This window comes from Dreissena polymorpha, chromosome 7 (assembly GCF_020536995.1).
Source record: "Dreissena polymorpha isolate Duluth1 chromosome 7, UMN_Dpol_1.0, whole genome shotgun sequence".
Taxonomy (NCBI): domain Eukaryota; kingdom Metazoa; phylum Mollusca; class Bivalvia; order Myida; family Dreissenidae; genus Dreissena; species Dreissena polymorpha.
In genome coordinates, this window is record NC_068361.1 from 106794882 (window position 1) to 106809939 (window position 15058).

The 15058-nt window shown below is 35.8% G+C and overlaps 1 protein-coding gene across 4 annotated transcripts in view; it reads left to right on the forward strand.

Moving 5' to 3' along the window:
* Nucleotides 1–13491, forward strand: part of LOC127837013 (pyridine nucleotide-disulfide oxidoreductase domain-containing protein 2-like) — a 36189-nt gene extending 22698 nt beyond the window's left edge. For all 4 annotated transcript variants that reach the window (XM_052363705.1, XM_052363707.1, XM_052363709.1 and 1 more), the window contains 6 exons: nt 401–473; nt 1817–1973; nt 2308–2462; nt 3285–3391; nt 12443–12563; nt 13027–13491. In XM_052363705.1, coding sequence (XP_052219665.1) covers nt 401–473; nt 1817–1973; nt 2308–2462; nt 3285–3391; nt 12443–12563; nt 13027–13091 — 678 coding nt within the window. In that variant the 3' untranslated portion in view covers nt 13092–13491. The remainder of the gene's footprint in view (nt 1–400; nt 474–1816; nt 1974–2307; nt 2463–3284; nt 3392–12442; nt 12564–13026) is intronic.
* The last annotated feature ends 1567 nt before the right edge of the window (nt 13492–15058 follow it).

A 15058-nucleotide genomic window follows, 5' to 3' on the forward strand; every position in this document is an offset into this window, starting at 1 on the left:
ACGTCATTTCATTTTGTTCCTACGTCAAAAATTCTGGTTGCTATGGCAACAACAAAAATTCTGACAATGGTGGAATTTCTGACAATGGTGGAGCCAGTAGGGGACTATATTGCTTGGCAATAGTCTTGTTGATTTTATATTTTGAGTTTTTTCAACAGTTAATTAAAAAAAATACATCTAGTATGGGCTGTGCATGTAGTTTCTTTAACTTATTTCATAAACACAATCTGAAAGAATTTCATAATTTCTATTTTGTGTCCATTTTGTTTAATTCTTGCACAGTATTTGTTAACAAATCCAAATGCTATGTTTCCAACATGGATTATCATTAAACTTTCCACTTGAGACCCTTGCATTTAATTATGCTTAAATTGCCTGTTGATTGTTTATTGAACAACAGAATGTGCTACCTGAAGGAATGATGTCAGAGTTGAAACAGCTCAATTATGAGTCACCAGTGACAAAAATAAATGGTAACGGAAATAAATGTTTATAGTATTGTTATAAATTTAAAAAAAAAACATCAAATGTTTCATACAAACTTTCATACACATGAAGGCAGTATAAGGGAATAAACAATATCTCGGTGTGTCAGATAAGTCCCCTTCAAAAATGAAATGTTTGTAAGATTTGAGATATAGTACAGAAATTCATATTTTAATGTGCTTATTTGCTTCTTTTACTTCTCTCTACTTTAACTTTAAAGATTTTATCAAAACTTTAAAAGTTAATGCAGCTGTCACTGCCAAAGCCTTTTCAGGGGCATTATTAAAGCTGTTGTGGTGGAATTGATATGGTGTCGGCTTAGTGACAAACATGTCACAGGTTTGATCCTCAAATCTGGAAGCATTCTAGGTATCTTTCCAAAGCCATAAAGTACTGGTTCTTTACAGGAAATGGAAACAAGAGTGTCTCTGAAAGCTAATGGTTTTCAAGGTTATTGAGCTAAAATAAATAGGTCTAAACTAATTTTGTACCAAACTGTCTATAATTTCTACAATCAAAGGGTAAATGAACTGGTTGACTTTTGAAATTCACTGAATAGGATTCTGATATTCAAATCCATATTGTTAATTAGCCTTGTGTTGGTAAAAGCGGTTTAATGCATGTGCATAAAGTGGGTCAGATCAGTCCTTGCACAAGCTAATCTGGGAGAACACTTTACGCACATACATTAAACCCCATTTTTAGCTCGGCTGTTTTCGGAAAAACCCCGAGTTATTGTCATAGCCAGCTCGTCATCCGCCGTCAGCCGTCCACCGTAGGCGTCGTGCTAAAACATTAACATTGGCTCTAAAATCAAAGTGCTTCCACCTACAACTTTGAAACTTCATACGTAGATGCACCTTGATGATTTCTACACGCCCCACCCAGTTTTGGGTCACTAGGTCAAAGGTCAAGGTCACTGTAATCTCTAAAAAAAATATAAAATTCTGACAAGCTTTCGCAGCCGAGCGTTGGCACCTGTTATGCGGTGCTCTTGTTTAAGAGCAAGCCTCATATATACTATTTATGGTTTACTATTTATGACTTGTAAACCCTTTTAAATGTACTATATTTCCATCTCAACACTTTTCACATTAACAAAATTGTTGTTTTAAAGAAAGTCTTTGGTAAACCAAAATCCACTTTTGGTGAAATGTGTCGTCCCTGATAAGCCTGTGCAGACTGCACATGATTATCTGGGATGACAATGTACGCACATCACGGAGCGTATATATTATATCTCATAAAGAGTCTTTATGACATGCATTAAAACTGGTTTTCCAAAACGAGGCTCATTTACCCACATAAGTACCATTTTTCCATCTCTCAGTGGCAGTGAACAAAATACCCAACTTCAAGGCGGATCCTAACTCCTCCAGTAATGCTGTCATGCCCCATCATCGCTGTACCATTCATCTGAATTGTGAGGATTCTAAGAATATTGGGGAGGCGTACTTTAAAGCACAAATGGGAACTTACTCAAAACGGTAGGAGTGGTTTAAACAAGACAAAAATTTGTGTTTAAGCTAAGGCTAAAATGTGTACTTACCAGTAGTCAAAACAGTTTGAGTTGTTTAAACAAAAAATATGTTTTAAAGCTTAGGATAAAATCAGATCTTATTCAGAAAGGTTACATTGGTTTAAATATTTATATGCCCCCCTATTTATAAGTGATGGTGATGGGGCATTTAGATTTTCTTTTGTCCTTCCCACATTTTGTTGTTGTTAATAACTCACAATTTCATGGAGCTAGAGCAATCAAATCTCTAAGAACATTAACTAAGTAATTATGTATGTAATGTATATGAATTTTTTTTCCAGTCCAATGATCGAGTTGACCATCCCGTCCAGCCTCGACCCGACCTTGGCCCCGCCAGGTCACCATGTGGTGCTGCTGTTCACTCAGTACACACCCTACACACTGGCCGATGGAAGAACTTGGTCTGAGGAGGAGAGAAATACATACGCTGACATTGGTTGGTTCATAAGCATTATTTTCAGTAGAATTGGATTATTGTCTGTGTTTAAAGCTGCTAACTCAAATGATTAATTCAAAAGGTCCAAATCTTGGTTAATTAGCTACCTAGACGTTTATCAATTTGAGCCTTTTATAAGAAAACAGGATTTGATGAGTGTGCGTGAAGTATTAGCCTATAGCCTTTTATCAGGAATGACTCTTTTCACTTTCACGTTTTTGTTTTTCTAAGTAAATCTCTTAATAGAGGAAATCCATTTAAGGCGGAAAGTGTTGTCTTTGATTAGACTATGTAGACTTCACAGGCCAATCTGGGACAACACTTAATGTGCATGCATTAAACCCTGTTCTGCATTATGTTTGGTGGATTTGGATTATTTTCTGCCTTGATAGTTTGCCATTTCCATTGACTAATGCAGAAGGTCAAAGGTCATGTTTTAACCAAAATGATTTGTCTTGTCTCAATATCAATTCCTTTGCTACAAACATAAGCATAAATTATAGGTTATAGGACAAGAAAATGTAAGTATATATGGTTTTCTTGTCAGGTCAACAATAAGGAAATTTTTGTTCATAATGTCAAGTGTCTGTTTTTATTCCTCTTTTTCTGTATATATTTCTCTTTTTATTTGTTAGTCACTTACATGTACTAAATATCACTCTTTCTGAAATGTTTGTATATATTTAAATGTTGTTCTGGGGAAAGTGTACATAATGAATGTGGGTTAAGTGTCTTCCCAGATTAGCCTGTGCAGTCTGCACACACACTTCATGCACATGCATTAAGCCCAGTTTTCCCAAAACGAGACTCATTTATTTGCAGTGTTTGACTGTATAGAAGACTACGCTCCAGGGTTCAAGGACAGTGTTGTAGGTCGAGATATCCTGACCCCTCCTGACCTTGAAAGGGTGTTTGGCCTCACTGGAGGGGTTAGAAAGAACTTTTGTTTTTATTATTTTTGCAGTGTTTGGGTAAAACTGAGCTCAATGCATGTGTGCACAGGCTTATCAGGTACTACAATTTCTGCTTAGACTGGATATTTGTTGAATCAGAAGAAGATAACCTTACAATGAAAAATTCCTTTAAAACAGAAATCGTCGTCCCTGATAATGATTGGCCTGTGCAGAATTCACAGGCTTATCAGGGTTGTCACTTTACACACATGCATTAGGCCTAGTTTTCCCAGAACACCTCTCAAATCTATAAATTGATTTTTCCAGGCTTTCACAGTGTAACATTTCAGGGGACTTAAGATTTATGGTCTGTATGTCCATCCATCAACCTTTCTGTTCTAAAAATCTGAAATAACTAAAATGTTGGTCATGAAACTGTGTGTACCCATTAAGGGTGTTGACTGGATTATGGCTACAGTAACCTTTTATTTTCACTATTTCAAAAATAAGATTTTCACTTACATGTAACATATTATTCAAAAGAACATGTAAAATTATTTAAAAGTCCTATAGAAATCATTAATAAGTACATAAAATATTTGTAAAATATGGAAGTAATCATTCAACAGTATTTAACAAATCATTTTAAAGTACATTAGTTATCAACATGAAATTTGAAAATCCCTTACATAGAAATGCGAGAGTTTGCCCAAGATTTTGTTTCTTTTGATTACACTCATTAGGTTTAACAATAAATAAGAAAATAATAATGTGGCAATAATAATGTTACAAATAAAGATACAGGTATTATGCAATCTGAGGGTCGTATATTGAAAAGTTCTTCATACATAGGGGATTCCTTTCTTGCTTGCTTTTATTAACCAGGTTTTCCGAAGGAAAAAACTGGTTATTAGATTGGCGAATGCGGGCGGGCTGGCTGGCTGGCTGGCGGGCTGGCTGGCAGGCGGGCGGAACAAGCTTGTCCGGGCCATAACTTTGTTGTTCATTGTGAGATTTTAAAATCATTTGGCACATTTGTTAACCATCATTAGACGGTGTGTCGCGCGAAAAAATTACGTCAATATCTCCAAGGTCAAGGTCACACTTTGAGTTCAAAGGTAAAAAATAGCCATAAATGAGCTTGTCTGGGCTATAACTATGTCATTCATTATGAGATTTTAAAATCATTTGGCACATTTGTTCACCATCATGGGACGGTGTGTCGCACGAAAGAATCACGTCAATATCTCCAATGTCAAGGTCGCCACGACTAAAAATAGATTTATTTTAAAACAAACTTACAAAGGGGGTTAATTTTGTTTGTTCATTTCAAAAGTTCAGTTTGAGTTGTCTCCCTTTATCAGATTTTTTTTCACAATGAAAACCTGGTTTTGTGACAATTTTGTCCCTTGTTTCAAATGTTTTTGCAAGTTAATAGATCTATGTGTTTTTGCCTAGTTAGAACCTTATGTATTGTTAAAGCACAATGCACTGAAATGGTTATGTTTATATGTGCACTCTAGTCCGTAATGGTTCGTAATGGTTCTACCCGGGAAATGAACTTAAGAGTGGGCTTGAAAGCAAACACACCATGGCATCCTCTCTATGTTTACCCTGTCTTGATATAGTTATGCAACCTACTTAGATTATTCTTGTATGATAAGGCACATAATCACTAAATATTTTCCAAGTCCTAAATGTGGCCATTTCATCCTTTTCAATGCCAATTGAGAAGCCTACATTACTCATATCCTAGACATTGTTGTAATAGGGGATGAATATACTTGAATACATTTATTTGTTTGGCCCTTGTTTTTCAGTCTGGGGCATAATTCAGCAAGTTAACCCTTTTTCACTTAGAAGAAACGTGAAAATGGCTATATGCAAACAGCATAAAACTAGAACAGTCTGTTCAGGTTTTATACTGCTTGCTGCTCATCAGTATCAAAGGGTTGGAAATGAAGCCTTGAAAACTTGAATCTAGTTAGATTGGTCTTTAATTAAATGTAACTTTCTAAGAGACCACATATGCGTTAAAATACGTACCTCAGTGGTAAAGCGTCAAAACTGTATAAATGTTAGGGGGAATCTCACATTGAGAGTAAGTGTAATGACAAGAACCATAACTCTTCCATTATTCCGTTATTATTTTTTATGCATAACTTGTATGTGGCTGTACTCCTTATGACATGAAAAAGGTGTACACTTATCCAGTGTTCACGTCTGAATCTCATCAGTACAACAAATTTGTTTGAACTGAATTAGCAATAGACTCTTAAAAAGCCGTATGAGGTTGTTGTTTTTATCTGGCAAAACACTGATTCTTCTAGTTTAACTTCAATTACTTTTTGCATTTCTATAATAGCAGCAGAGCACTTGAATTTACATATACCTATTATGGAAAATTTTTGTATTGTTGGTTTGATCAAAATAAAAATATCATTTTTTCTCAGTTTTATTATTATTCTCATGTCAAAGATATTAATTTCTTACATCTTTCATTTAAAAGTCTATACTTATCCTAATTCCATCTGATTTCATTGCATTTTATTTATTTGTTTGACAAAGAGAATGCCACTGTGACTTTATTAGAACACTCATCGCCATTTGTTCCCATAAAGCAATAACAATTTAATATGAGGTTGTTTATACATTTTTAAGGCTGATCTATTAAATAGAGAATAATGGGTTGGTGTTGATTATAGATCAGGTTTATCATGCGAGGCTTAGTTAACACAAAGCACGAGCCTTGGCGAGTGCTTTTTCTATTTCGTGCTGAGCATGACGAACCTGATCTGTAATCAACACTAATCTATTATTCTATTTATCCCACTTTTAATTAAGTAAACCTTTTTATTTAAACAGAATTAGTTTGACTGGATAATTTCGCTGGATTTATGGCGTCATTTCGTCGAAATATTGACGTCATTTCCTTCCGTTGATTATAGATGATATTTAATCAACGGGGCTTTAATCAACCAAATTCGCTGTTAAAGTGGGATAAATGTCATTTTTAGCTCCACTGGCTAAAGGCCAGCGGGGCTTATGTCATGGTCCTGTGTCCGTCGTGTGTGCGTGCGTCCGTGCGTGCGTTAACTTTTTCTTTAAACATCTTCTTCTCCTAAACTACTGGTCTAAATCTGATGATATTTCTCAGGAATGTTCCTGTGGTGAACCCCTTTCAAATTTGTTCAAATTATGCCCCTGGGGTCAAATTTGACCCTGCCCCAGGGGGTCAAAAAATTGAACATTTGCTTATATAAGGTCTATTTTGTGCAAACTTTATAAATCTTCTTGTCCATAACCATTAGGCCTAGGGCTACCAAATTTGGTATGTATTGACATCTTATAGTCCTCTACCAAGTTTCTTCAAATTATGCCCCTGGGGTCAAATTTGACCCTGCCCCAGGGGGTCAAAAAATTGAAAATTTGCTTATATAAGGCCTATTTTGTGCAAACTTTAAAAATCTTCTTGTCCGTAACCATTGGGCCGTGGGCTACCAAATTTGCTATGTAGTGACATCTTATAGTCCTCTACCAAGTTTGTTCAAATTATGCCCCTGGGGTTAAATTTTACCCTGCCCCGGGGGGTCAAAACATTGACAATTTGCTTATATAAGGCCTATTTGTGCAAACTTTAAAAATCTTCTTCTCCATAACCGTATGGCATAGGGCTACCAAATTTGGTATGTAGCAACATCTTATTGTCCTCTACCAAGTTTGTTCAAATATGCCCCTGGGGTCAAATTTGACCCTGCCCCAGGGGGTTAAAAAATTGAAAATTTGCTTATATAAGGCCTATTTTGTGCAAACTTTAAAAATCTTCTTGTCCATAACCATTGGGCCTAGGGCTACCAAATTTGCAATGTAGTGACATCTTATACTTCTCTGCCAAGTTTGTTCAAATTATGCCCCTGGGGTCAAATTTGACCCTGCCCCGGGGGGTTAAAAAATTGAAAATTTGCTTATATAAGGCATATTTTGTGCAAACTTTAAAAATCTTCTTGTCCATAACCATTGGGCCTAGGGCTACCAAATTTGCTATGTAGTGACATCTTATAGTCCTCTACCAAGTTTGATCAAATTATGCCCCTGGGGTCAAATTTGACCCTGCCCCGGGGGGTTAAAAAATTGAAAATTTGCATATATAAGGCCTATTTTGTGCAAACTTTAATAATCTTCTTGTCCATAACTATTGGGCCTAGGGCTACCAAATTTTGTATGTAGTGACATCTTATGGTCCTCCATCAAGTTTGTTCAAATTATGCCCCTGGGGTCAAATTTGACCCTGCCCCGGGGGGTTAAAAAATTGAAAATTTGCTTATATAAGGCCTATTTTGTGAAAACTTTAAAAATCTTCTTGTCCATAACCATTGGGCCAAGGGCTACCAAATTTGGTATGTAGTGACATCTTATAGTCCTCTACCAAGTTTGTTCAAATTATGCCCCTGGGGTCAAATTTGACCCTGCCCCGGGGGGGTCAAAAAATTGAAAATATGCTTATATAAGGCCTATTTTGTGAAAACTTTAAAAATCTTCTCGTCCATAACCATTGGGCCTTGGGCTACCAAATTTGCTATGTAGTGACATCCAATAGTCCTCTACCAAGTTTGTTCAAATTTTGCCCCTGGGGTCAAATTTGACCCTGCCCTGGGGGGTCAAAAAATCGAAAATTTGCTGATATATGGCCTTTTTTGTGCAAACTTCTTGTCCATAACCGTATTGCATAGGGCTACCAAATTTGGTATGTAATGACATCTTATAGTCCTCTTCCAAGTTTGTTCAAATCAAGCCGTTGGGATCAAATTTGACCGTTCCCCAGGGGTCACAAAAATGAATATATGCTTATATTGGGCCCATTTTGTGCAAACTATAAAAATCTTCTTGTCCATAACCATTGGGCCTATTTCTACCAAATTCGGTAGGTAGTGACATCTAATAGTTCTCTACTAAGTTTGTTCAAATTATGCCCCTAGGAACAAATTTGACCTTGCCCCAGGGGTCACAAAAATGAACATATGCTTAAATAAGGCCTATTTTGTGCAAACTTTAAAAATCTTCTTGTTCTTAATTATAGAGCCTAGGGCTACTAAATTTGGTATGTAGTGATATCTAATAGTCCTCGACCAAATTTGTTCAAATTATTCCCCTGGGCTCAAAATTGACCCGGCCCGGGGGTCACAAAACTGAACATATGACGTTTACCAGTGGAAATTACTGCGGCCGTTTGGCTGTGACCAACAACAACATCAACATCTTGTAAACATGAGTTAAAACCCTGTCATTTAGTGCCATTTTAGGTCAGATGGTGACTGCATACAAAGGCATTGAAGTAAGAACATGTGTTATGAATGTTTTTCTTATAAACTGAAAAAAGTCGGGTTTTATTTAAATATGTCGAAAGTAACCATATATCCGGATGAAAATATTTTGGATGACATGTTAATTTCATGTCTTTTTTGTAGAGTTAAAACCAGTTTAATAATATATTATTGATTTTAAAAACACAACTTCCATGAACATAATTATTTCAAGGAAAGTCAATATATGATACTGCACGGTAAACTCAAACTTTGTATCCAAGAGAAGGTGTTGAAATTAATGAAGTGTAATGTTCTTAACTATCGTATATGCTGCTTTTTAATAACTTATGATTCATTGTTCCATTTGTGAATCGTGACTGATCATGAATTGTTGAAATGATTGTCAATTGCTCAACAATCCATATATATTTCTGACCATTTTATAATTTTCTTAATATAAGTTATGAAATGATCTTAGAAGTCAAATGTATTACTTAATTAAATACATTTATAAATATAAAGAAATAATCTTTAGATGATCATAATATTCTCAGGCCTGTTGGTCTTAGGGATGTGTGGGTTGATGAGCAATTTTTCCTTTTATTACAATTATTTCTACCCTACCTGATCATTTCCTTCATATTCCATTTTTAGCTCACCTGAGCGATAGCTCGAGGTGAGCTATTGTGATCACTCAGCGTCCGGTGTCCGTCCGTCCGTCCGTCTGTCTGTAAACAATTTGTAAACATCTTCTTCTACTAAACCATTGAGCCAATTTCAACTTAATTTCATGTGGAGCATCCCTAGGTCATGGGACAAAAGAATTGTTAAAAAAAATTTGATCACATAACCAAGATGGCTGCCATGACCATATATGGTAAAAACCTTAAAAAATCTTCTTGTCCAAAACCGCTCATCAGATTTTCAAAAAATTTCACAGGGATGACCTTTGAAGGTCCCTGAAAAGTTGTTCAAAGAAATTTGATTCGTCAAAAAAAATGGCCGCAGGAGCTCGTTGAACTTTGCATGTTTATTCGTTTTTGCCTATTTTGTGAAAACTTTCAAAAATCTTCCACATTTTTTGTCCGATCCTTTCCAAATTTGCACAGTGTCTTTATATCAATGAGGACACGAACCCTACAAAAAATGAGCATTATTGGTCCATGAAGTACAGAATTACCTCCCCTTGAATTGAGAAAATGGTGTTTATGCAATGAAGTCCAAATTTTTCATCCAATTCTTTCCAAACTTGTAAGGATTTAGTATGGTTCAAACAAGGGAAACAACTACGGTTTATGCATGTTCTTTTTATTACAGATTTGCCTCCCTTTAATTCATTCAAAATCTCATTTTACAGCAGAGATTCCAAATCTGACCTGTAAATGAGCCCCATATTTACTGCCAGTGCTAGGTTACCTTTTCCCATTTGATCATTCTTAAGTATTGGTCTTGTAATGCTGCTACTGCTTCTGCAACTGCTACTGCTACTACTACTACTACTACTTCTACTACTACTACTACTACTACTACTACTACTACTACTACTACTACTACTACTACTACTACTACTTCTACTACTACTAGTACTACTTCTACTACTACTACTACCACTACTACTACTACTACTACTACTACTACTACTACTTCTACTTCTACTACTACTACTACTACTACTACTACTACTTCTACTACTACTACTAGTACTACTACTAGTGCTACTACTACCACCACCACCACCACCACCACGTCTACTATTACTACTTCTACTACTACTGCCACTACTACTACTACTTTTACCACTACTACTACTACTACTACTACTACTACTACTACCACTACTACTACTACTACTACTACTACTTCTACTACTACCACTACTACTACTACTACTTCTACTACTACTACTACTTCTACTACTACTACTACTACTACTACTACAACTACTATTACTACTACTACTACTACTACTACTACTACTACCACTACTACTACTACTACTACTACTACTACTACTACTACACCACCACCACCACCACCATCACCATTCACAGTGACAAAAAACGTATTCACACAATGGCTGCTACTACAACTTATAGCCCATATAGGGGGGCATGCATGTTTTACAAACAGCCCTTGTTTCTATGGGATTTTAACCACAACTGTTCATGTTTATCTCCGACACATATTTTTAGGTCACCTGTCATGAAGTGACACGGTGAGCTTATGTGATCGTGTGATGTCCGGCGTCCGTTGTGCGTGCCTGCGTTTGTCCGTGCGTCCGTCCGTCAACAATTTGTTTGTGTAGACAGTAGAGGTCACAGTTTGCATCCAATCTTGATGAAATTTGGTCAAAATGTTTATCTTGATGAAATCCGGTTTGGGATTGTATTTGGGTCATCTTGGGTCAGAAACAAGGTCACTAGGTCAAATAATAGAACAACCTTCTGTAGACAATAGAGGTCACAGTTTTCATCCAATCTTTATGAAATTTGGTCAGAATGTTTATCTTGATGAAATCTGGGTTGGGATTTTATTTGGGTCATCTGGGGACAAAAACTAGGTCACTAGGTCAAATAATAGAAAAACCTTGTGTAGACATTTGAGATCACAGTTTTCATCCAACCTTTATGAAATTTGGTCAGAATTCTTGATGAAATCTGGGTGGGATTGTATTTGGGTCATCTGGGGTAAAAATCTAGGTCAAATAAATAGAAAAACCTTGTGTTGACAATAGAGGTCACAGTTTTCATCCAATATTTATGAACTGTGGTCAGAATGTTTATCTTGATGAAATCTGGATTGGGATTGTATTTGGGTCATCTAGAGTCAGGAACTAGGTCACTAGGTCAAATCATAGAAAAACATTGTGTAGACAATAGAAGTCATAGTTTTCATCTGATCTTAATGAGTCAGGTGAGCGATTCAGGGCCATCATGGCCCTCTTGTAATTCAATTGACGTCTGCAACCTCTTTTAAATTGGGAAAGTCCAAAATGTGTTGTTTGGTAAAGGGTTAAGGCATTTTGATTCCTATGGGTCTTGTGAATCTGTTTCAAATCAAATGCGTAGATTTTATCTTCAGCATCTAAAAATATGTGAAATAGAAAGAACGACAATATCTTTTGGAGAGATAAATGTACCTACGTTATAAGCAAAGGACCTGTGCAACAATTCCCGGGCTTTTTTGTCTGTTTAGTTAACACGGTAGTAACTTTTTCCATATATAAAAATGCTCACCCTTCCAACTTTAAGCGCCCAGTGGGACGAGGGATAGAAAGAGAAAGTCACATGCTTGAGTACATTTCAACCCATGCGCAATACACGTTTTTTTCGCAAAGAAAAAACAGTGGAGCGAAACAGTGCCATCATGGCCCTCTTGTTCTGTAACACCATATATGATATTTTATTTTACAATAGGGCTTTACAAAGACATGAAAGAGATGCAAGTGGGTATAGCTTAACATAAGATATTTTATTAGAAAATAGCAAATTTGTTAGAAAAAATAAAACCCCAAAAATGAATTGGTATCAAATTAATTAAAGATCTAGATTACAATGAAACTATTATAGATCTAGGTTACAATTAAAAGTTCGTATTGTTCTAGGTTACAATTAAACTATTATTGATCAAGGTTACAATTAAACTAATATAGATCTAGGTTACAATGAAACTATAATAGATCTATGTTACATGAAACTATTATTATATCAAAGTCTAATCCATGAGGTTTAGAAGAGAATTTTAAGTCTTCAATGTAGATTTTTAACCATTATGTATTTTTCAGAACATTTTCCATGGGGCCATGTCCCTGGACCAACTGTACATGAGTCGCCCGATGCCAGCCATGTGTAACTACAGGTCACCTGTGAGGGGACTATATCTGTGTGGTAGTGGAGCTCATCCAGGTAATATCACTGCTGCTGCTTCAGGTGACAATGATGATGGTGATGTAGTAGTGTAGGTTATAGCCATACATGATTCTTCTGTTGTGCAAATACAGGCCACCTTTGAGGGAGACTATATCTGTGCGGTATTGGAGACCATCTAAGTAATGATGCTGCTGCTGTGGATGATGAAAATAATGATGATAATTTTTTTCGTTTTAAGGATAGATATACAGTATGGGTAGTAGTGGCGATGATAGTCTTATTAAAGTTGAAATCTGTGAAGGTTTCTGTTAGTGATTAATCAGGGAAAATACTTTCTTCCTGAACCGGATTGTCACTAAAAAGAAACTTACTTAAAACAAAACACAATAAAAGTACAAAGTGTTGTAGCTGATTAGCAAAGGCTAATATGGGACAACACTTTACGCACATGCATTAAGCCCTGTTTATCCAGAGTGAGACGTATATATTTTGTTTGCAGGGGGCGGAGTCATGGGGTCACCAGGGCGACTGGCAGCCATGATGGTTCTCAAGGACAGGAAATAAGAGGGCCAAAAATTGGGCTTTGAGCATCTATGATGATGCAGCCGAAATGAAAAGCCGTTTTGCTAAGGGTAGACCAAAACTACATTGATATTGTAGTGACTGCTTGTTGAACTAGAATTATTGTGTGTTGGACCAACGATACAGTGATGGCTGTAATAGCTAATTTTATGTATGTGGATATGATAACAATTTTGCTCAAGGATTTACCTTTTTTCACTGCAGTATATTGCAATATGCACAGTATGGTAGTTACGTGTGGTAGACCATTTCAATCAAGGTTACAGCATTCACAAACCGGGTGGCTTACCCTCTATTCCATGTTTAACATTTCATATTGAGCATCCTTCAGGAAAAATAATATGTTAGAAATGTACTGACTCTCCAAATACTTTTTATGGATTGGTATAGGAAAAGATACTTTTGTTTAATTTGTAATAATACAGTTAATTACTTGTCTTCAAAGGCTAGTCATTTAGTTGCTTCAAACTTTATTTAGAGCAAAAGTCTAGCAAAGTTTATGAACATTTGATTGGCGATACGTTTTGTACATGTTTGTATATACCTTTTCATTGTAATAAAAAATACAAAATACTATTACCAAGATAGAAATGTTGTCAATTTAATAGAAGAAAGCATAATAATGTCTATATTATATTTTCAAATTCAGTATTGACTGTTCAAAATACAAAAATGAGTGACTTGTTGCTACTATTTATCCTTACTTCTTTTCATGGTTTTATAAACATTTACACGACATGCTTCATAACTAGTTTTATCATTGAACAGCTTGAACCTGAAACGTGAAACTTGCTAATTTGATGAAACGCCTATTTATATAATTATATTTAATGGCGTTGTACAAAACATATAAATATACATGCAATTGATAAAAATAAGAGTGATTGATACTTTTATGCAGCATTAATTAATAATCTAAAAATGTGTGATATAAATAAAAATTCTGTAAGAAACTTAAGCGATAAAACAATACAGGCTACGATATTAAAACACAGGAAAAATAAAATATTATGTAATAAATTGATATAACTATGGTTAAGACAATAATTATAATGATATAATGAGCAAAGTTTTGGCAACATAAAGATACTGTTTTATCATTAACTGAAAGGATACGTGAAAGGATATTTCTGCACTCGGATCGGATCCCACAGCTACCGGTCGCCTGTCACCCTTACGGACACTTCTTTTGGGTTTTAACCGTATTTGAACTATTGTGACTACAAGTCACAAATAGACTGACCAAGTGTGACTACAAGACACAACTTGAAGGTTAAAATTTCAGTGTGACTATAAGACACAGAGGGGCTAAGCGTGACTAAAAGACCGCTGGATGATGTCATTCAATCATTGATCAGAGAAGCCCTAATGATTTTTGGTTACCGGTCACTTGTACAATAAATATCCTTTTCGGGCAAAGAAGCCCGCACAATTCTTAAATTTCTTAGTCCTCTGAGTCATGGTTGTTGGACAAATAAGCCCATATAACTGAGCCTCGATTTGTTTTGAAATCACAGGTATTCAAATTAAAATGGGTTGTAAAAGTCTCTGAAGAGAAATGTTTTCAAATTCCTTTTGAAAATGTCTATTGAGACAGAAGTCCGAATGCTTGATGGTAGGTCATTCCACAGTTTCGGACCAACAACTCCGAAACTCCTGTCCATGAAAGTTTTTCTCTTTGTGCGTTTCACATCATAACATCCGTCATACCAGACGGTAGATCGTAGGTTACGTGCTGGTACTTTTTCTTTTAAAAGTTCTGTAAGGTATTTTGGCGCGTTACCAACAAAACAATTATACCTGAAGTTCAGTCATTTGAATGTTATCCTAGCCTTTACTGGTAGCCAGTGTAGTTCATACAAGGCATCTTTTGAACTGTCATTTCTGTCGGCCGAGTACCAATTTGGCAATTTGAACCTGCTCGTCTCAGCAAAAACTTTGCCATTTTT